This window comes from Leptodactylus fuscus, chromosome 9 (genome assembly GCF_031893055.1).
Source record: "Leptodactylus fuscus isolate aLepFus1 chromosome 9, aLepFus1.hap2, whole genome shotgun sequence".
Lineage (NCBI taxonomy): Eukaryota > Metazoa > Chordata > Amphibia > Anura > Leptodactylidae > Leptodactylus > Leptodactylus fuscus.
This window is the reverse complement of record NC_134273.1, coordinates 36,008,582-36,029,582: the sequence shown is the minus strand read 5'-3', so window position 1 is coordinate 36,029,582 and position 21,001 is coordinate 36,008,582. Positions and strand designations below refer to the sequence as shown.

The window sequence follows — 21,001 nt, the reverse complement described above, 5'->3', positions numbered from 1 at the left end:
TGCTTGAAGGCTAAAGAATTATTATTCCTTCTTTTCCTTCCCTTTACGCCGCCATGACTTGTCCACTTACGCAAGTTGTAACTTTAAAACATGTCACTCATAGCCAGATATTCAGCGGTTGTTACAGGTAAAAAATACAAACAAATATTTTAAAAAATTCACAATGAACTTGAGCGAAATAGTCACTAGAACAAAACCCTAGAAATGAAGGGACCTAAAAAAGTATAAAAATGTGAGCCCACTAAATAACCGCAGAAAAAGACCCCGATCCTTATTAATCCCACCAGCCAGGGAGAAGCCTCAAGATATACAAAAATCTACTTACCCATAGACCTTAAGTGTTCTCTGTGAATCTTGTGGGAAGTCAGTGCGCCTTGGCATAGGGGGGTGTTTGTAATGTAAAATAAATATTGTTAAAATATCAGGGACTTTTCCAATTGCACAATCATTCTGCACCTGCCAGAATTTTCTGACACAAGTTTGATCAAAGCATGATATGCATTGCAGATGTGGGTCCCAGATTTTGGCTGTAAATCCTGAGCACCATGTCGCCGTGCTCAATAATATAGGTGAACAGAGTCACATCGCAACCCCAAGGAACCTGCGACCACAAATTCTAAGTTATTTATTTTTATGTAGATTGTGAGCCCCATACAGGGCTCACAATGTAGATTTTTTCTTATCAGTATGTCTTTGGAGTATAGAAGTAAACTGACAAACACGAGGAGAACATACAAACTCCTTGCAGATGTTGCCCTTGGCAGGATTCGAACCCAGGACTCCAGCATTGCAAGGCTGCAGTGCTAACCACTGAACCACGGTGACTGCTCGGAGTTTCAGTCCCCCATTCTGCTTGAAAAATGCAGAGAGAAAAATGCTAAACTGGACTTTTTTTCTTTGCATTTTTTGGGTGGACACGCAACAGACCGCATTATAGTCTACGGGGTCCACAGGTTTCTGCAAGTAACCACTTTTGCAGCAGACTGGGTTTCCATTTTTTGGATCCCCAAGTGGACCTGAAAAATGGAAAGCCCAACACAGGTGTGAACCTAGCGTTACCTGGTATTATAAATGGCTTATCCTAGGTTGTGAGCCTTGTTATAGGGAGTCTGTCACCAGAATCCGCCATATCATCCCAGCCTACAGATAGAAAGGTTGACTAAGTATGAATCTGCTGCTAAGATATTGCTGTTTTTGTCAATATGCAAATGAGCTCTTTGGTGCAACAAGGGCATTGTGCACTTTTATTGACAATGCACAAGGTGTACACCTATGTTGGAGAGGTGTTTTTTTTACTGGTATAATATGGCATTAGTACACAAAGAGAACTGTGTTAGCAAAGCGTATCTACATTAAGCTGATCGGTCAATAAAAACTTCATTGGGTGTTTTATTTTCTTATTTAATAGATGAAAATCCTCATATATAAATAATTAAAAGACCAATAACCACAAATATAAATTACTGTTTGCGCAGACTCCGCACCATTTTGTAAAGCTTCTTTGCACTATAGGAAATGGTTTTCTTTACTCCTGAAAGTGGAAAAAAAAATTAAAAAATCAGAATTAATCAGGATTGATAAAGCAATGTACATATAGTATCCCTTTGTCAATGATAAGCTGATCATGGGTTATGCCGCTGCTGAGAACTACAAAGACCAGCAGTAATCTTTGTAGCAGCAAGTGTAGAATTTTGTAGCAGCGCCAACACAGGGTAAAATGAAGCATTACACTGTTCCCATTAAATAACAATTGATTGTGTGTGTAGCGGACAGACTTGTTGGGTCCTCCAGCGTGAAAGACATTCTGAGGCCTTGTTCACAGGTCAGGGTTTCACGTATTTGGAAGCCACAACCAGGAATGGGTCAAAAACACAGAACAGGTGCAAATCTTTCCATTAGAAATTATAACTGTGAAGTCTCCACTCCCGCAACTGTTTAACAAAGGGGTGTGGTTTAATGGGAAAAGGTGTGGCTTAATGATAAAAGGTGTGGCTTGGCTGCAAAGTGGCATGACTTAATAGACAATGACGTGCACTAAAAAAGAACCAATATTTTGCTGGAAACTAAGCCACCTCTTGTGTCACCCCCTCTACCTCATAGATTGTAAACTCTTGTGAGCAGGATCCTCAGTCCCATTGTGTGAAGTGACTATTTCTTTGTAATGTATCTTGTTGTCTGTACTTGAACCCCACAAATTGTACAGCGCTGCGGAATACAGTCTATGCCAGATTTATTACTAAGCATCAGTCACAATCTGGCACAGTTTAGGGCTGCAGAGTCTTAGTTTGCAGTCTCTAATTCTTAAACAATTTTATTAAAGCGTAACTAAACTTTCAAAGAACTTTTGATTTTCTGCCAGTCTTTATGTCATTAACACATTTTGCATAAACTTTATTAACAAATTTTGAATCCTTTCTGCACATCTTTATTTTTTTCCTTTGCTTGTTTGTGTAAAGCAGGGAAAATAAGAGCTAGTTCACACGTTTTTTGGCCCAGATTTTGACGTGGAATCCACGTCAAAATCTGGGTCAAAAAGCCACCTCCCATTGAATTCAATGGGAGCCGGTCATTTCCTTTTCCTTTTACCACTCGCGGAAAAAAGAAGTGACCTGTCCCATCTTGACGCGGATTCCACGGTGGGCATTTGCGTCAAGACAATCCCTCCGGACTAGGCCTATTCATTTGGGTGTAATCCAGAGTGGAAATCCGCAACAGTCGCGGCTAGCCATGGCAGGCGCATTTTGGTCCGGATTCTGACGCGGCTTCCTGCATCAAAATCCGGACCAAAAAAACTATGTGTGAACTAGCCCTTAGCATAAAGCCGGGGCCCCACATGGTGTAAACACCACGGTTTGCCAGTAGCGGAAACGCTACAGAACAAAAAGCGGCATCTAGCGAATCCCATCCCCAGTTTGCCGTAAAAAAACATGTTGAGGACACAAATAGCAGCATGTCAATTATATCTACGGAACACTGGCGGTTTCCCTAAAGGTATAATGGAAGCAGAAATCCACAGAGGAAATCTCTGCGAACTATCTGTCCAAAGCGCTGCAGGAAGAATTGCAATGTGTTGCCACCGCAGTTTTTCCTGCACTGCTTTTTTTTGCTGCCGGACGCCACGTGGGGCCTTAGACTAAGGGGTCACTTCAAACAATTATATATTATAAAATGTAGAAACTTGCTTCTGAAGTCATAGGGATAACAATAGAGACAGGATTAGGATATTTTTTATACAACTGCACATAAATATCCCATATCAATATCTCTGCCTTAGTGTCATCTGAAAGAAGAGAATCTCCTCTTTCATATGACACCAGAAGCAAGTTTATAAGTTTTATAGTGCCGGAGATATAACTGTTTGAAGTCACTCTCCTCTACTCTCACTTTCTGATACACATTAAATTATATTACAAAATGTATTAATGACAGATACTGCCAGAAAATCCAAAGTTATTTGAAAGTTTAGTTACACTTTATGTGCCCCGTTGCCAAGAAATGTAAAAAGTACCTGTTTCTATGGCCAACACGCGTCGATCAATATCTTTCTGGAGTCATCTTGGGGGCTAGATCACATAGACTATTCACAGAAGGCAGACAATGGTGTAAGTCTTCTCTGTGATTTTAGACTAAATCATATCTGGAAGCTGATCTGGCAATCGCCCAAGGTACTCACAAAATAAAACATCTCGCTTCTTAGTAAACACTAATATGAGGCAATATTTTGGGTTATTTTAGGTTTTTACGGTGCACAACGTGATCGGTCATGATCAGTGTTCGTACAGATATCTCACAACAATTGCAAAAAATAAATACCTTTGGAATGCTTGTCATATTTGAAGGGGACTTATACAGTCACTAACTTTTCAGACAACTTAGTCTCATTGAATACAGCATGCGATTGTAGACAAAAATATGCTGCACTTTATTTAAAAAAAATGTTGCTGTTTCAGTGCTAAAAGTTCCTGCCACTAGGTGTCTCCATTCTAACTAATTTGCTGGTCACACCCTGCTACTAGGGATATGCTGTACTTAGTTACTGTAGACTGAGTCAGATTCACAATGAGTCAAGGGAGGAGGGCCTGGTCTATTCACACAGTGCATGCAGAGGCAAAGGGCTATTTTCCTCATCCTCATGTCCCATTTAGTCCACGGATTTTAACCAGATCTGTGTTATGCTTCAACTTATTCTTAGGTGGCGCTAAAGTAAAATAGAACACTTGCTACAAGATTGAAACTGATCGCTGTGGCTCCCAGCAGTAGGGTACTGAAAGTGCTCAACCCCATAAATGGTGCGATTCTGGCTAATCCCATCCGCACAATGCAGAAAAATATCTGCAGGGGACAATCTGTGAATGCAAAAACTGTTGTGTTTTAATAAATCACGGCATGTCAATTATACCACGGAAACGCTGGTGGTTTCCATATAGGTATAATAGAAGCAGGAAGTCTGCAGAGGGACGGACTTTCTGTGAAAAGCCCTGCAGGAAAAACCACAATGCGTTTCCGCCGCGGTGTTTACGGCTTTCTATGTGTGGTCGTAGCCTTAGGTCCCTTGCAGAAGAACATGGCCGTGGTCAGTGTGCTATCCATGTATAGTGTGGTTAGGGTAATCTGTGGGTCTCCTTGGCTTATGGGACAAATGGAAGAGGCAATCTCACTACTGATGCCAGTGCTTATGGGCCCCCTAAGGCTCCTGGGCCCCGATGCGATTGCACCCTCTGCACCCCCTCAAGTTACGCCCCTGATTGCAGGTCAGGCCCACTGACTTTTATGTAATGTCTATTGCCTATTTAAAACCAGAGCAAAAATATTGGCAAAAAAGTACTAAACATGTAAATCACATTTCACATTTACTGACAATACAGCGAATGTTAACGAAGAGGGAATTAATTGAATATAAATCCATGTAAGACATGACTATAAAACAAGACACACATGCCATTTAATGAACAGTTCCCCACAGTGGAAGATTTTATGACTCATTACTTTTACTAGACAAAGACCTTTGCTTGCAGTAAGACTCACAAGAAATCATGGAATTATTAGAAGACATTACCATTGACATTTCCAAATTTTAGGGGAAATGTAAAACTTTCCCAAATGTAATAATACTTTATAATACAATGCCACTGTTCATGTTTTAAGACCAGAGCTGGGAGACAATTTATGTCTGATGTATTGCACACTACATAGTAATATACTGAGCTATGCAATGGGCCGGCCACAAAACGGTTGCAATTGATGGCAAAGTATCAAACAAAACATTAACATTCCTATTGACCTCTCCACTGAGAAGACTGGTGCACAAGATGAATCTTAGAATAGTTATAGCATGCAGATACTCAGCCTTTTTGAGCGAGTTTATATATTGAGGTTGGATTATAAAAGGGATCGAAAGTATAGAGTGTAATCCACTAATGATTTCAGCTTTAAAAACTGTATCTGAAAACCTTAACATCAAAACACTCCCTTTAAAGAGGACCTTTCACCACCTCCACCCTTTCAAGTTCTAAGCATCTGTTGTGCACTGCTCCATCGATTCCAGCACAGTTGGAATTTTTTTTCTAGCTTCCACCGTTCCCGACCACCAAGCTCAGGTAGTTTTGGTGCCTGATGTGCTATTTAGACTCAGTACTGTCAGGAGGGCGGTGTCAGGCAGGGGGTGTGTCTCAAAGCTCCAATCAGAGGCAGCCAGTGTCAGAGCTCAGAATCACACCCCTTGTCTGCTCCGACACCGCCCTCCTGACAGCATAGAGTACTAAAGATAACAGCGTTGATTGCTCAGGAATCGTGGGCGCTAGAGAAAAGATTCTAACTGTGCCAGAAACAGTGGAGCAGTAGCTATTGATATAAAGAACTAGACTTCTTGGAAATGGTGAAAGGTCCTCAAGGTTTCCATGTGAACGCCAGCGGTATCATGAGACTGTCCCAGGCCTAAAAACAGATCAAAGTCCAATTAATGGTGGATCTTATTTAAAGGGCCCCTCTGGGTGCTGAATGGTTTTCTATACTGGAGATTAAAGGGCAGTGCCACTCGTAAATTTTTTTCTTTTCAAATTAAAGGTGGTTCTACACATTAAGACTTCCAATGGCTGAAGCTTACAATTTTGTATAGACTGGCTGACCATCTTTTATGTATGAAATGTCAAAGTCAGCGCCAAATTCCACTCTAGATCTGCCTCTCATTGTATTCAATATATCATTTGAAAACTATGCATCTGTATTCATTTATCTGGCTCAATTCTACTTCCCCTGCCTCATAAACCGCACAGTTTTCTTCTAAAAATCATCTTCAAAAGAAAACAGGCTGCCCAAAGAAGTTTATAGAACGAGGGAGAAGGACTTGGAGCTGAGTAAAAGTGACACACAGATATGCTGCTGCAGTTACCAGTGAGTTTTCTATCTCACCAGAGTACTTTATTCACATCAATACTGTTCAGCACTGTTAAAAAAAAACAACCAAAAACATATTGTTTGCTACAACAGCATGCTTGTACATGTTTCCATCAATCGACCACTGTCAGCACGAACTCAAGAAGAGGAATGATAACACCATAGTTATTTTTTGGACCTATGAAGCACCATTAAAGGGGTATTTCCATTTCAGAATTTATATCTCTATATATAGTATAGCAGATTCCATAAATGCCTGATGGATGAGGGTCCCACTTCTATTAGAAGGTTGTAGAATGCAGGCCCTTACAATTTAATTCATGGTCTGTAAAGTGGGCACATTCTTTTCATTTTTGATGAAACCTGATGACAGATGTACTGTAATATACTACACAAGTGTACTAAAACTGTACTCCTATGACTATAATACACTACACGTGTCCCATAACTGTAGTCCTGTCTGACTATTATACACTACACACGTGTCCCATAACTGTATTCCTATGACTATAATACACTACACGTGTCCCATAACTGTAGTCCTGTATGACTATAATACAGTACACGTGTCCCATAACTGTATTCCTATGACTATAATACACTACACGTGTCCCATAACTGTAGTCCTGTATGACTATAATACAGTACACGTGTCCCATAACTGTACTCCTATGACTATAATACACTACACGTGTCCCATAACTGTACTCCTGTGACTATTATACACTACACATGTGTCCCATAACTGTACTCATATGACTCTGCAACTGCTTCAGCACTTCTTACCCTGTATACCGAGCTGACACCTGTAGTTTCACAAGGTCTAAGGGCTAGTTCACACGGGGCTAGTGACCGCGTATTTTGGTCCTGTTTTTGACGCGGGAAGCATGTCAGAATCAAGGCCAAAATGTGCCTATCGCGGCTAGCCGTACCTGTCGCAGCTTCGGACAGTTGCGGCTTCCCGCTCCGGAGCAGGCCCAAATGAATGGGCCTAGTCCGGAGGGATTGTCTTGACGTGGACACGCTGCGGCGTCCACCTCAAAAAAGGGCAGCTCCCTTCTTTTTTCCGTGAGCGGGAACAAACTGCTAGCAGAAAAAAGATCGCTAGCAGTCTACATAGACCTCTATTGTGAGGGGGCGGACTTTGAGGTGGACTCCACGCCACAATCCGCCCCCTCTTGCCCCGTGTGAACTAGCCCCAAGAAACCACAGGACTACATGATAGAAAATGTCAGGAATTGGCACAACTCACAAGTGTTGCAATCTCAAATGCCGGCAGATGATTTCTATAAATGTTCCAAGACAAACATCAGTAGATTAGATAAATATTTTCTCAAAGTAAAATTAACAGAACATTTTAGCAAATAAACGTCTGACTCTATAGTACCCACGTCCACCATCACGGCGTAGGGAACTGCATTTATTTTTAGGGCTGGTCGATACATCACCCTCCTGATGAACCGAGCATACACAGAAATGGGGGAAACGCGTTGCGACTTGTTTTCATAGAGATTTGGATAACTACGCAGTCTTTCATAACAGATACCTGTGCTTTGCTTGGACCATGGAGGCAGCTGCCGTAGTTTGATATAATCAATGGTCCTGGGCACCGAGCTACCACAGTCATAGAGAGACCTCTGATGGGAATCAGAATTAACTAGATAGTCTGCTTCATTTCTAAATCCCCATCTCTCAAGACTGAGACCCTATTGAGGGTATGGATAGGGAACTTTCTTATTTTTAATATAGACGGCGGAGAACCGTGACGCAATGCCAATGCCCTGTATCAGCGTCCCGTCATTTTCCGCTATGTGAACATACTCTAAGGAGGGCCGAGGCGAAGGTTCCCATATAGACAACCATACGATCTATACAATTATTTATTTTCTTATGAAGCGTTCTCTACATGGATGCAGTGAAAAAAAAAGCACAAAGCTTTCTGATATACTCCTTCTTTACAACCCATTCCACACATGCAAACTGCAGGTCTTAAAGGACCTTGTAACCCATCGAGGTCAGAGGATTTGTTACGAAGCTCTTACCAGCAGTGACTATTCCTTTAGCACTTTGAGTCAAACTCGAAGATTTCACTATGCCAAATATAGCTGTAGAGAGACGGAAAACAGAGGTCACTTAATGTGTGATAGTAAAAGGAGGTTATGACACAAACTTATTGCTGTACTCCTCAGAAACACGACTCTTAAAGGTGTATTCCCATCTTCAACACTTCAGACACATCCACAGGATATTTTATGAACGCCTGGCAGGTGAGGGTCCTGCACTTATCAGAGGCATAGGGTCTAGTGACGTCTATTCACCATTTTGTCAGTTCAATGGAAAGGTCTTTGCGAATTTAAAAAAAAAGGAATTGATTTCTGGAATTGGTAAATTGGGTTCACTGGACCCATTTTCCAGATGGGGGGAAGGATCCCAGAAGTGGAGCTGGCACCGTTTAAGCATTTATGGGATTATCTTGAGGATAAGCCAAAATTGCGGAGGATGGAAATACTTCTTTAAAGGGATTGTTCCACTCATTTTTTTTGTTTTTATTTTTATGACCAATGGACCAAAGTTGTAATTACACTGTACTGCCATTATGAAAGAGATGGCGCCTGATGTAAACAGTTAAGAGGTCATGGAGTTTTGATTAGTACCGCAGCTCCTTCAGACAGCTGATCAGCAGGGGTCCTGGTTGTCAGAACTAGAGATGAGCGAGTACTGTTCGGATCAGCCGATCCGAACAGCACGCACACATTGAAATGAATGGAAGCATCTGGTACTTCCGCTTTGACGCCGGCCGCTTAACCCCCCGCGTGCCGGCTACGTGCTTTCATTTCAATGCGTGCGTGCTGTTCGGATCGGCTGATCCAAACAGTACTCGCTCATCTCTAGTCAGAACCCATTGATCTCTCACTGATCAATAAAATTAGTTGGACAACTGGTTTTAAGACTTGTAGCATGAACTTGTCAAGAATTTGCTGTGTAAGGCCAACTTTCGGTCCATTTAGGGTTAAATCCGAGGTTAATGGGGATAGGTGTAAAAAGGGTAAAACAAAAGACATATTCACCTACGTGTCCTCCATTGTTCAGTCTCAATCCCCGTTTTCTCTGGTGCCAGGGTTTGCCGTGCTGGAAGCAGACAGCTTTATATGACGCTGAAACCAATCACTCCCCAGGGGTCACTGTAGAGCGATCGGTCTCAGTAGTCACATGAGCCTCTCTGCTTCCAAGGTGGCAGGTCCCAGCAAAGGAGTTAAATGGAGACCAGGACTGGACAATGGAGCCGCATGGATACACAAGTATGTCTTTTTTATTTGTTTGTTTGACACCCATCCTGACCAGCCTTAAGTTTGCCCTGAATCCTAGACAACCCCTTTAAGCAATCCATATATCTACCATTTGTGTATACTTTGAACAACAATTTCCAGAACATGGAAAATATTTATTACAGGACTATTTTAGCAATTTTGACTTCACGCTGTGTCCTATGAGCTTGTTCAGAACCTTGGGCCATCTTCATTCTGTCACATCTCAGGGCATGCTTCTATGGTGGCCCCCAGGGCAAAAGAAACAAACTAGTAATACAATTTGTGTCAAAAGAAAAGGATGTAAAAGAATGGGCTGACGAAATGAATGCCTTAGGAAGCAGAAGCCGTCTGCCCTATTCTTCTGTAACAGACATGTCAGTAGAGGATACTCAGTAAAGCAGCTGCTATGGTCGCTAACAAATATTTATGTCGTCTCACGCATTGACAGAATGTCAGACATGTGCCATTGACTGGGGCTACCTAATATAATCACGTGCAGATAGATATGGCGGGAAGTATTTTGTACAAAAGGTGTACTTGGTGTAACCCCCCCCCCCCCCATATTTTCACATATCATAATAGCTCATTCTGAGTTAAAGGGGTCATCCCATGACCTGCCCCTAGCACAACCCCCTTAAAGGCTATCTGAATGGATGGGGTTTACAGAAAAGCAACCCATGTGCCTATCAGGTATAATGTCATGTTGTCATAACACGCTCGCTCTTATTTCTTACTCATTGCAGCTTTTACAATTCTTTGGACAACTCCCAAAGGAAATTCCAGAGAAAAGTGGACTTTACCATCCTACTCATTCATCATACTAATGAGAGACTATCTGACTTTACTGTTTGCTAAGCCTTGGTTGGCGTATGTTTATTATGCAGATCTGTCACCCACATTGACTACATCTCCTGAGCTCTGGTGGTGACTGGCCCAAATGTTTTTCTATATCTTCACAGGAAATCTCGAGCTCTATATCAGGATAAAAACAAGTTCTGACGTCTTTAAGAATATAATATCAATCAGAAACTGTGAACCACTGATCAAAGTGTACAAAAGCTCCATCAGAACAGGAAACCAGCAGCGTTGTCACTATGAGAGCGCATACACACACTGCAGGCAGCTACTACAATTACGCATTTCACTGCAATTCTTTGGTCATTGTGGCATGCAACAAGATTTCACTGCAACCTCAAGCTCTTACCTTCCTGTACCACACTTCCACAGTCGGGGTCCTGGGCTACTTGTAGTAATACTTCTTCCACATCCCGATTCCTTCCTGGCTGGTCCACAAGAGCTGTTATAATCTGCTGTAAATGCTTCGGCAAACTCATTAGCTGCAAAAACTGCCCCTCTGGACTCTTATCTACCTGCACAGAAAATGAGATTATTATTATATGGCCCTTTCGTGTCATCTTACATTGGCAGTATCATATACTTCTAGAAAGCTTTGCCAGTATGCGCACAGGTTCATTTTAATACATTAGGAAAGAAGGTCATCAGATTGCAATTACTGTGAGTCCGACATTGGGCACCCCCACAGATAAGTGATTTGAAGAGGCCGCATCATTCAGATAAGTGCTGAGGCCTCTACAGTGCTCACCAAAGAATGCACCATATATTGTATAGTGGCTGTGCTAGGTATTGCAGCTCAGCCCCATTCACTTGAACAGTAAACAGGCCACGCTACTGACAAATGTTAAGTTATTGGCATGAAAAGTGTAAGTGGTGCTCACCCCAGGTCTACTTCTGCTTCATGCTGATCGGTATTGTGTTTCTTGTCTGTAAATAGTATCCTCTTTCTCATTCATCTTCGCTCCACCTTGCACGGCCCCTCTACCTGACCCATCTATTAAAGCTAATAGAACCACACTTACCCCTGTCTCAGGGGTCTGTTGCCTTAGAATACCTTGGACTCTGACCTGTCCTGCATATCCACACCCTAAACACCACCTACCGCTTCCAACTCAAAAACATCCATCGAATCCGCTCCTTCCTCACCCTTGAAACTACAAAGATGCTAGTCCATGCCCTCACAATATCCCAATTAGATTACTGTAACATCCTTCTCCATAGCCTCCCAGCGAACACTCTTGCCCCCCTCTAGTCCACCTTAAACTGTGCTGCTTGCTTAATTCACCTCTCCCCCCTGTTCTTCATTGGCTGCTCCCCTCTGCCAGTCCCTCCACTGGCTACCTGTTGCCCAGTGAATTGAATTCAAGCTACTAACACTAACATACAAAGCCATCCACAACCTGTCCCCTCCATATATCTCTGACCTAATCTCCCGCTACCTGCCCACATGCAACCCGCAATCTTCCAAAGACCTCCTACTCCGCTCTGTTCTTATTAGCTCTTTACACAGCCGTCTCCAAGATTTCTCCCGTGCATCCTCCATACTCTGGAACTCCTTTTCAAGACACATAAGACTGACCCCCACAATCACAGGCTTCAAGAAGGCCATGAAGACTCCCCTATTCAGGAAGGCCTACAACCTCCAAAAACACTACTGTCACCAGACCAACATCTGGACAGTCTCTCCCCTCACCTACTGTCTCTATCCCTCTTCCCTCATAGATTGTAAGCCCTTGCGGGCAGGGCCTTCTATCCCACTGTGCCAGTTGGTCACTATTAGTATTGTATTTGCTTTGTATACTTAGTGTACCGTATGTAAACCCTCAAATGTACAGCACCATGGAATTAATAGTGCTATATAAATAAACAATCCTACTAATATTATAAATGTGAAAGTTTGTGTGTTGGGGTGTTTGTACCTCAATCACGCAAAAAAGGGCTGAACGGATTTGAATGAAATTTGGCACATAGGTAGTTTGTAAGCTTGATTAAAAGATAGGCTACTTTTTATCCCGGTAAATGACATGGCTTCACGACTGTTATGAATTTATGTTCACATACTATATTACACTGCTCTTGCTGCAGCCTTATCTCAGCTTCTGATAAAGCCAGGTCTGTTATCTCTCTGTGTAAACACTCAGCTAACCATCAGTGTATTGTGTACTAACATTTGCATATTATCTGATCTGCTCCAGGCAGTGCTGACACACTGAATGGGAAAACACCTTTAATTCAAATTGGCAGTTTGCTACTATTAAACACGCCGGGGGGGGGGGGGGGAACAATTTGTTGCAAAATTCTAAACCGACGACAGCTATAAAGGTAGCCAAAACTCACAGAGTTCTCCTCAATTAGAGATGATGGGGATCATCGGCGCCAAAAACATGCTCATTATATGGCGTCCCAGCGAGCTGCTGAGATGCCAGAACAATCACGGGTACAGCGCAAGGAACAAGTTTAATGGCAGGCCAGCTTGACAGCTGCTGAAACGCTGGAGCAGGCGGATCTTCAACGCCAACAACACGCTCATTATATGGCGTCCCAGCAAGCTGCTGAAATGCTGGAACAATCACAGGCACGGCGTGGGGAACAAGTTCAGCAGCAGGATAGCTTAAGAATTGCCAAAACGCTGGAGCAGGGAAACCATCGACGGCAGCAATTGACTGAATATAAGCGGATCATGGACGCCAACAACGCGCAGATGAAGTCGCGGGCAGAGGCTTATAATATTAATGATAATAATTTTGTTACACTTTTTTTGCCTTTGATGCATGTGGTTGAAAATGTAAAAGTGTATGGAGTCTGGTTCAATAAAAAAAAAACCTGAGTTAAAAAAAAGGAAACCAAGTCTCTAGGAAACGTTATTGATATTAGATACAATACTTAAGATTTACCAAAGTGAGCCAAAACTTGGGGTACACAGGAAACCAGCATGTGGTGCCAAGTTATGCAAAAGTGTCTAAAGATGGAACAAATTTATCATCCAGATTCAGCCATTGTGAAAAAAATCCTGGTCCAATTTTACACAGTCTAAGTATTAGAGAGGAATAGTAACTGTGTCCCTGTTTCTTTGTATCCTCAGTAAGGCCAGCAAGTAACCCGTCACATAAATAATAATGAAGCACATATTGTCTTCACAATTACCGTATTTTTCGGACTATAAGACGCACTTTTTTTCCCCAAAATTTTTGGGGAAAAGAAGGGTGCGTCTTATAGTCTGAAGGTGGCGCCTGGCATCCGCTGTAATAGAGAGGCGGAAGCCGGTAAGTGATAGACGCTATTACAGGTGCCGGGGCCTGAGACATCGCTGCGCTCCTCTGCCCCGCATGAAGCCAGCAGTGGCAGGGGCTCCTCCGTGCCCCCGCCGCTGGCTTCATGCAGGGGAGAGGATCGTAGCGATGTCTCAGGCCCCGGCGTCTATCCTTCCCCGGCATCCGCCTCTCTAGTACAGCGGATGCCGGGTCAGTATCAGTGGCCCCTTCTCCCCCGGGGCCGGTCCCGTACCTGTGAAGTTGCAGGCCGGCTCCTGCGCGGCGATATCGCAGGAGCCGACCTGTTCGGGTGACAGCCGGGAGCCTAATGAGGCTCCCGGGCCTGTCACTGCTATATATTAGTATTGCGGCTGGGTCTATGACCAGCCGTAATACTAATAGACAGAATGTCCCATAGACGGCAATACAGTTGTATTGCCATCTATGGGACTTGCGATCAAGTGACCGCAGGTTCAAGCCCCCGGGGGGGGAATAAAATAGTAAAAAAAAAAAAAAAAGCTTTAAAAATATGAAATAAATAAAAGTTCTAAATCACCTCCTCTTTTTTTTTCAATACAAGGTGATCTAAGCAATAGATATCCCCCCAAAATGGTATAACTAAAAAGTACAGCTGGCCCCGCAAAAAAAACGCTCTATGCATCCCCGTACAGCTGCAGGGTCACCTGTCAATGTGGCCTTGCAGCTGTTGCAAAACTACAACTCCCATATATTAAATATTTTACCAGTTTTTGCTTCAAAATTTTTTTTCCCTATTTTCCTCCTCTAAAACCTAGGTGCGTCTTATAGTCCGAAAAATATGGTAATACTTCATGTAGCAAGTGCCCTGAGCCATAGAGTCCTTACCTCTATTCTGCCTTGTGCTTGCTTATATACCGCCTGGGGACACTCCTGTAATATTTTACTGTACAGCTTCTGGAAATGGCCAGTGTTCGGCCTCACAATGTTCGTTACCTTGGCTTTATCTTCACCAATTATCATCCTAAAGTCACCTAAAAAGAAGGTATAAGAAGAGAAGGGCAGAATCAAACTGTGTTTAATACATATAGAAGAGATATATATATATATATATATATATATATATATATACACATACATACACATGCAGCAAATCTGCAAGGTAATAAAACAAACAAAAATAAAAATCAAGGAAGCAATTGTTAATCTAATTTTATTTTATGTTTTAGATAACCTTGTAGGCATCATGAAGGCAAATCTCAATTAAGAAAGTGTATTTCCAGAGGACTCTTGTAAAATTCATTGAATTACCTGCTGAGCCATATTCTTTGTATTGAGAAAAATAAGGGAAACAGGTATTGACTTATTTTAGTTTTTTTTTTTTTTTTAACATTTTTTTAATTCTCGTTTAAATAAATTTGTCTTGAATATTTTTATTGAGAGCAATTCATTAAAAATAGTTTTAATTTAAAAAAAAAAAAAAAAAAAGAAGGAAGAAAACAAATCATTACCTCTTCCACCCAATTTTCTTAATATATAAATTTTTCTTAAGGTGCTTTCACACTATGTATTTTGGCTCGTAATCTGGCACGTCTACGCCGCGGGAGCATTTGCGGGCCGTATACGCTCCCATTGATTTCAAAGGGAGCCGGGATCGTATACGCGGCGCTATTTTCGCAAAATCACGGCCGCAAAATAGCGCAGCGTATATGATCCCGGCTCCCATTGAAATCAATGGGAGCGTATACGGCCCGCAAATGCTCCCGCGGCGTAGACGTGCCAGATTACGAGCCAAAATACATCGTGTGAATGCACCCTTAATCGGGCAGTATCTATGTAAAATTCCTGTACACTGTTATTACACTGAATTGCCAGGTGATCAATATGCTTTCTATTGAAAATAAATTTACATTTTTAAATTTTAGCTTTAATAAATGGTCAAGTCAATTTATTGCAAAAAAAAAAAAAAAAAGTACAAAATTTTCTCTCTATAAAATATGGATCGCCTGGTGATTCAGTTTGATCCCACTGTACAGGAATCTTACAGGGGCCCTCTAAAAATACATAAATACTGCCCAAACTGCAAGTTGTGGTCAGACTTCCTAATACATTTTGTGCTTACAAACAGTCTTTGATCTGTGACCCCAGGGACCTTGGATGCAGGAGGAGAAGGTCTGTTTTCTTACACAGGTCTCACCCACAGACAAAGAATACATTTATTGATCAAGGATATGCAAAGATGCTTTCCTTGATGGAAAAAGGAAAACTATTGGTCTACTGCCACCTATTGTAAGGTAGTTCCTTATCGATCAATGCATGGCTTTCAAAAAGAATACTGGCACCAAGAAGGATCAGACCCATCCGCAGATACCTCTTCAGGGTTACTTGCTTTCATCAATGCAAAGCCGGGTATTGGTTTGGCTAGGTTAGAGAACATACTTGTGAGGCAAGAGGAGCGCTAGGTCTCTTTAAAGGGGTTATATGGTTTCTAACATTGATGGCCATCAATATTAGATCTGCAAAGGAACAAAACTGGTAAACCCCAACGATCACCGGTAACTTGTGATCCTCGGGAACCTTTCTAATAATTTCATGCTGACAAGAGAGAGACAGTGCAAGTCCTGCGCTCCCCGCATACAGGACGATTGGAAGACTTTTACACATACTCACTGATACAGGGATGGTTGTCAATCCTGCAGTGTGAGTGTGGTCAGAAATCCTCCTTTAGCCTAAGGCCCCACATAATGGGCTGCAGCAAAAAAAAAAAAAAAAAGCACAGTGGAAAAAACCGCAGCGCAACACATCGTGGTTTTTCCCGCATCGCATTTCATAGGAAGTCTGCAGAGGTTTCCTCTGCAGACTTTCTGCTTCCATTATACCTATAGGGAAACCACCAGCGTCTCTGTAGGTATAATTGACATGCTACGGTTTTGGAAATCGCAACGTTTCTGCTTTGAGTCTTTGCAGGGACTGTAAAACGCTGCAGCCTTTGCCGCGGCATTTACACTACATGGGGCCCCGGCCTTAAGGTGGGTTGCCCAGTGAGTTAAATTTACCTAATTCACTCTGCCCCCCTCTCATCATCTTAACTGTGCTTAGCTGCCAGTTCAGGAGGGGAAGGAGAGCAACTCAGGGGTTGACAGCCAGGGTTGGGGTTGGAACCAGACAATAACTCCCAGGTCCATCATGAAAAATCCACTGGATGAACTAAAGTAAATTTAACTGCCCAGATATCACACAACGCAGCTTCTTTACCTCCATCCTATTCTGCTCTCATATAGGTCAGCATGAATACCCTTATGGGTTCAATTCTGCGTATACAATATTTCCATGTTGTACCCGTGCCATACTGTACAGTAATCTCACCAGAGTATGAGAGGCCAGCAATCTGCAGGTAGAGATCTTCTTCAGAAAAGCTTTCGGGTAACATGAGGAATGAAGCAACAAGGGCGCTCTTCAGATTGGTAGTCAGTGCGGTCTGGAGTCGCCCATCCTCTTTCTGCACCAGAATTTTCACCTGTAAGATGCATGTTTGTACAGGATGAAGAGCTGTCCGCCAAACCTTACAGTATATGTATGTGTGAAAGCAGTCAGACATTGGAGGAATGTGAATGAAACCATAGCTGACATGTGTAAGGGCTTAGGTGACCTCTTAGTACTGACATTAACTATCTGAATCTCATCTGGAGCGGCCATTCCTTCATCCCTGAGGCAAGGTCTGTAGATAGAATAACTAAGCCCTAAGATAAAGAATGAAGATTTCATGGCAAAAGCTAAATGTAAAAATGTATTAAATTATGTTACATGTCCTAGAATTTACAGGTAACATCTGATGCCATCTAGTGGGGAACATGAAAACTGACCGTATATAAGGAGATATTCGGATTCTGCACAAAAGAGTAGGGTAAGCTGTGTAATACAGACATAAAAGGGACTTATACAACAGTAAAGTGCTATTTCTAGTGTTTGACTGTAGCAGCCTGGATAGGTAGAGCAACTACAAAGATGGGAACAGCACCATATCCAATGGCATCACCATTAGTAAGTATGGTCATCACTGGGCTGTGAGGCACGCCCCGCCTGACAGTAGAAGGCCATAGAAGTGTACCGTCAGACAGCAGTATATCCTCATATATAAAAAAGATCCAACCATGTAAAGCAGACAACTGCTGCTATCATGCCATAGCATAGATGAAAATGGTTACTCTGTAGGACTCACAGGTTTGTGTAAGCGGCCAGCAATGTACAGGGTTCTCCAATGCAGCAAGTCTTCAACAAGGGTATCAGTGCTCACAATGCCATACTTTATCACCTGGAAGAGAGACAACTATGTTATACAAGTCTAAAGAGTGAGAAGACATGATGATATATAGCTATTCACAACTGGAAAAGAATACAGAGTCAGACAATAAGCCATAATCCAGAAGTGACAAAACACCAGTACTATCAAACCTGTGGTAAAGGGAGTCTGTCAGCAATACTGAGCCTTCAATACTGCTGCAGTAACTCACCATGGCCACCACAAAGACAACACCACTGACTGTGTCAGCCTCTGTTCTTTGTATAGTGGCTGCTAAGAAAAGCTGAATGCCCCGGGTGTTGGATCCCAGCAAATCCCATACTGGTGACCTATCCTAAAGTCATCAATACCATTTGCCCAGAAAACCCCTTTAAGGGCTGGATTCTATAGGTACAAGCCTGTTCGTAAATATCTTAAGAGAAAAATATGTAGCGGACTTTTTATGTACTGGAGCAGAGCTATCTTATTAGATTGATGCTGTAATAGACTTGTATTGTTAAAAAGTCATTGCTCCAGAAGGGAGCATATAACTTCACAATGAAGATGTCAGCACATTACTCAGTAACATTACACTATGCACAGGATCATTAGTAAATGGGTAATCTTTTTTACCGAAGTGTTTGTTTTAGTATTAAAGTCCCTTACGCTAGGTTCATATTAGAGTTAGGGTTTCTGTTCTTTGGGGCCGCTTGGGGACCTGAAAAACTAAAATTCTATCCACTTAAAAAGCATCTACCTACGGGCCCCCATAGACTATAATGCGGTCTGCCTGGTTTCTGCTGGAAATCAGTGGAGAGAAAAGTCTCTCCACATGTTTTAAGCGGAATGGGGGGAGGGGGGCACAATATAGAGTTTAGAACGGAGTCCCTGAACGCTAATGTGACGTAAGCCTTAGATACAACCACCACAAGATGTGCTCACATACCTTCCCATCACATGGAATCAGGGTGTTATAATAGACACCAGCCCCATACTTGTTCTGTATATTACTTATTTTCTTTGGTCCCAGATATTTCAGCACAGAGTAGTGACTTCGGTTTTGCATCAGGTTCATAGTATGCCAAGTCACTGGATCATCGACCGCGAACACAAAGTCCACCATATTCTGGAGGAAGGAAGTCATTAGTATCATGACTTATTTATATTTTATAGTGTAGAGCAGTAAAAATATACAAGTGTTCATATTATGGGAAATATGCAGAAAAAAAAGAGGAATATTTAAAGGTTTTTTTTTTTTTTTTTTTTAATTGCTGAACTGCCCTTACAATAGGTTATCCATTGAAGATATATGGGGGTATGACACCCGAGACCATTGTGAAGCAGTAGCGGTGATCCTCTGAGCACTGTTTCTGCTTCACTGGTCACGTAATATAACATGGCCTGATATCAGTACATCCCATTTAAGTCAATGGACAGAGCTGTGCCTGTTAAGTACTGAAAGGGAGGCAGCGCTCACTTGAACACTATGGCATCTTCAAACAGCTGATCAGCCAAGGGTCCAGGTATCACACCCATGCTGATCATTAATCTAGAACTCCCCTTCAAAATATCGCAGGAAGCCTTAATGTTCATGGTTGGCGTTCTTTACATATGCTAAGCAGTGAAAGAATCTATTGTTTCCTGTTATCAGCCATCTCAAGCTGGGAACAATGGTAGTCCAAAGAACCATCCACCTCTTTCAGTTAACCCCTTTAATATCAGATTGGTGGGGGTCCACATAGTGGGTAGTTGCTGTGAACTGTAGACCCACTGCAAGACCATCTATGTCCACAACACAGTGTACGGCGCTGTGCATTGATTACCTCTCCTAAGGTTTGGCCATCAATATTAATGCCCTGCAAGATGTAAGACCATATTTTAGGTGACGTTTACCAAGGTGCTTTTCTCCAGGAAAGTACATATATTTTTTTAATGTGTGTGACATTTTTAAACATACATTGCAAAACTCAAGCATTTTTAATATAAAATCACATGGTTTTTTTTTTGTATACGTATTTGTGGAGAAAAGCAGAGTATAAGGCTAAGTTCACATGACATTACAGTCTATTGCTCTCATCTGTCACAGGCAATACCTTTCTCTTCCATTGGAAAAAAAACAACAGGACATGTTTTGGGGTTTTTTTACATTAAACTCAATGCAGTTACTTGATCACTGTTTAAGTCTGTTGTTCTCATCCAATGATGGTCAAGTGAACTTAGTGTAAAACTAGCCTAAAGCCCCTACTGGAATTACTAAAAACTGCAACACATGAAAAAAAACATTTGACACTGAAGAAGTTCTTGAACATTAGATAGAAATACACATTATATGTATTATCTCTGATCCCCTTTGCCCCATCTTACCTTGGCATTGTTCTGTGCTGCCCCAATCTGCTTGAAGACTGCAGATCCATAGGCAAAGGCGAGGCTGACATCTTGTGGGAAGTAATTCAGGATTCTACGAAACTGGTATCCTGTGCCCTGGAGAGCTGGCAGAGCCATGACCTGTGACCACAAGCCTCATACACTGCACATTATAATCTAGGTGACTGATGACAACACATCATGTACACTGCACACAGATCACAGGGACTGTCAGTACATAGAACACAGCCCCACACACACTGCACAGCCTGACCTACACTCATCTACTCGCACTTCCGGGATCTGTGGAACGCACGCGTTGATTGGTTATGTCTTACACCTAATGCTATTGGCTCGTATGTGTTCTGGTTTGATTAGTCAGGTCTGAGGCCGAGCTCAGCAATTCAGGCAGCGAGCAGGGGTGTGAGGTGGTGTATAGGGAGAAAGAGGTAGCCTATATAATGCAGCCTACAAACAGAGATAGATAGATAGATAGATAGATAGATAGATAGATAGATAGATAGATAGATAGATAGATAGATAGATAGATAGATAGATAGATAGATAGATAGATA

General features: G+C 42.2%; 1 protein-coding gene across 1 annotated transcript; it reads right to left on the bottom strand.

Moving 5' to 3' along the window:
* Nucleotides 1–1,392: 1,392 nt before the first annotated feature.
* On the bottom strand, nt 1,393–20,714 carry TAMM41 (TAM41 mitochondrial translocator assembly and maintenance homolog). The gene is made up of 8 exons (XM_075287643.1): nt 20,427–20,714; nt 19,009–19,188; nt 18,003–18,095; nt 17,150–17,300; nt 14,672–14,817; nt 10,906–11,071; nt 8,436–8,498; nt 1,393–1,531 (listed from the first exon to the last, which is right to left on the bottom strand). The coding sequence occupies exons 1-8, from the start codon at nt 20,562–20,564 to the stop codon at nt 1,461–1,463; spliced, it is 1,008 nt and encodes a 335-aa protein (XP_075143744.1). The 5' UTR covers nt 20,565–20,714; the 3' UTR covers nt 1,393–1,460.
* Between the last annotated feature and the right edge of the window lie 287 nt (nt 20,715–21,001).

What these genes read in the sequence shown, in the direction of transcription:
- TAMM41 (XM_075287643.1), bottom strand. Translation starts at nt 20,564, where the DNA reads ATGGCTCTGCCAGCTCTCCAGGGCACAGGATACCAGTTTCGTAGAATC. An exon ending in TGGAAGTGTGGTACAGGAAG is followed by an intron (nt 8,499 to 10,905) that starts GTAAGAGCTTGA and finishes GTCTCTCTACAG; the next exon opens with CTATATTTGGCATAGTGAAA. An exon ending in TAAAGGAATAGTCACTGCTG is followed by an intron (nt 1,532 to 8,435) that starts GTAAGAGCTTCG and finishes TTCCACTTTCAG; the next exon opens with GAGTAAAGAAAACCATTTCC.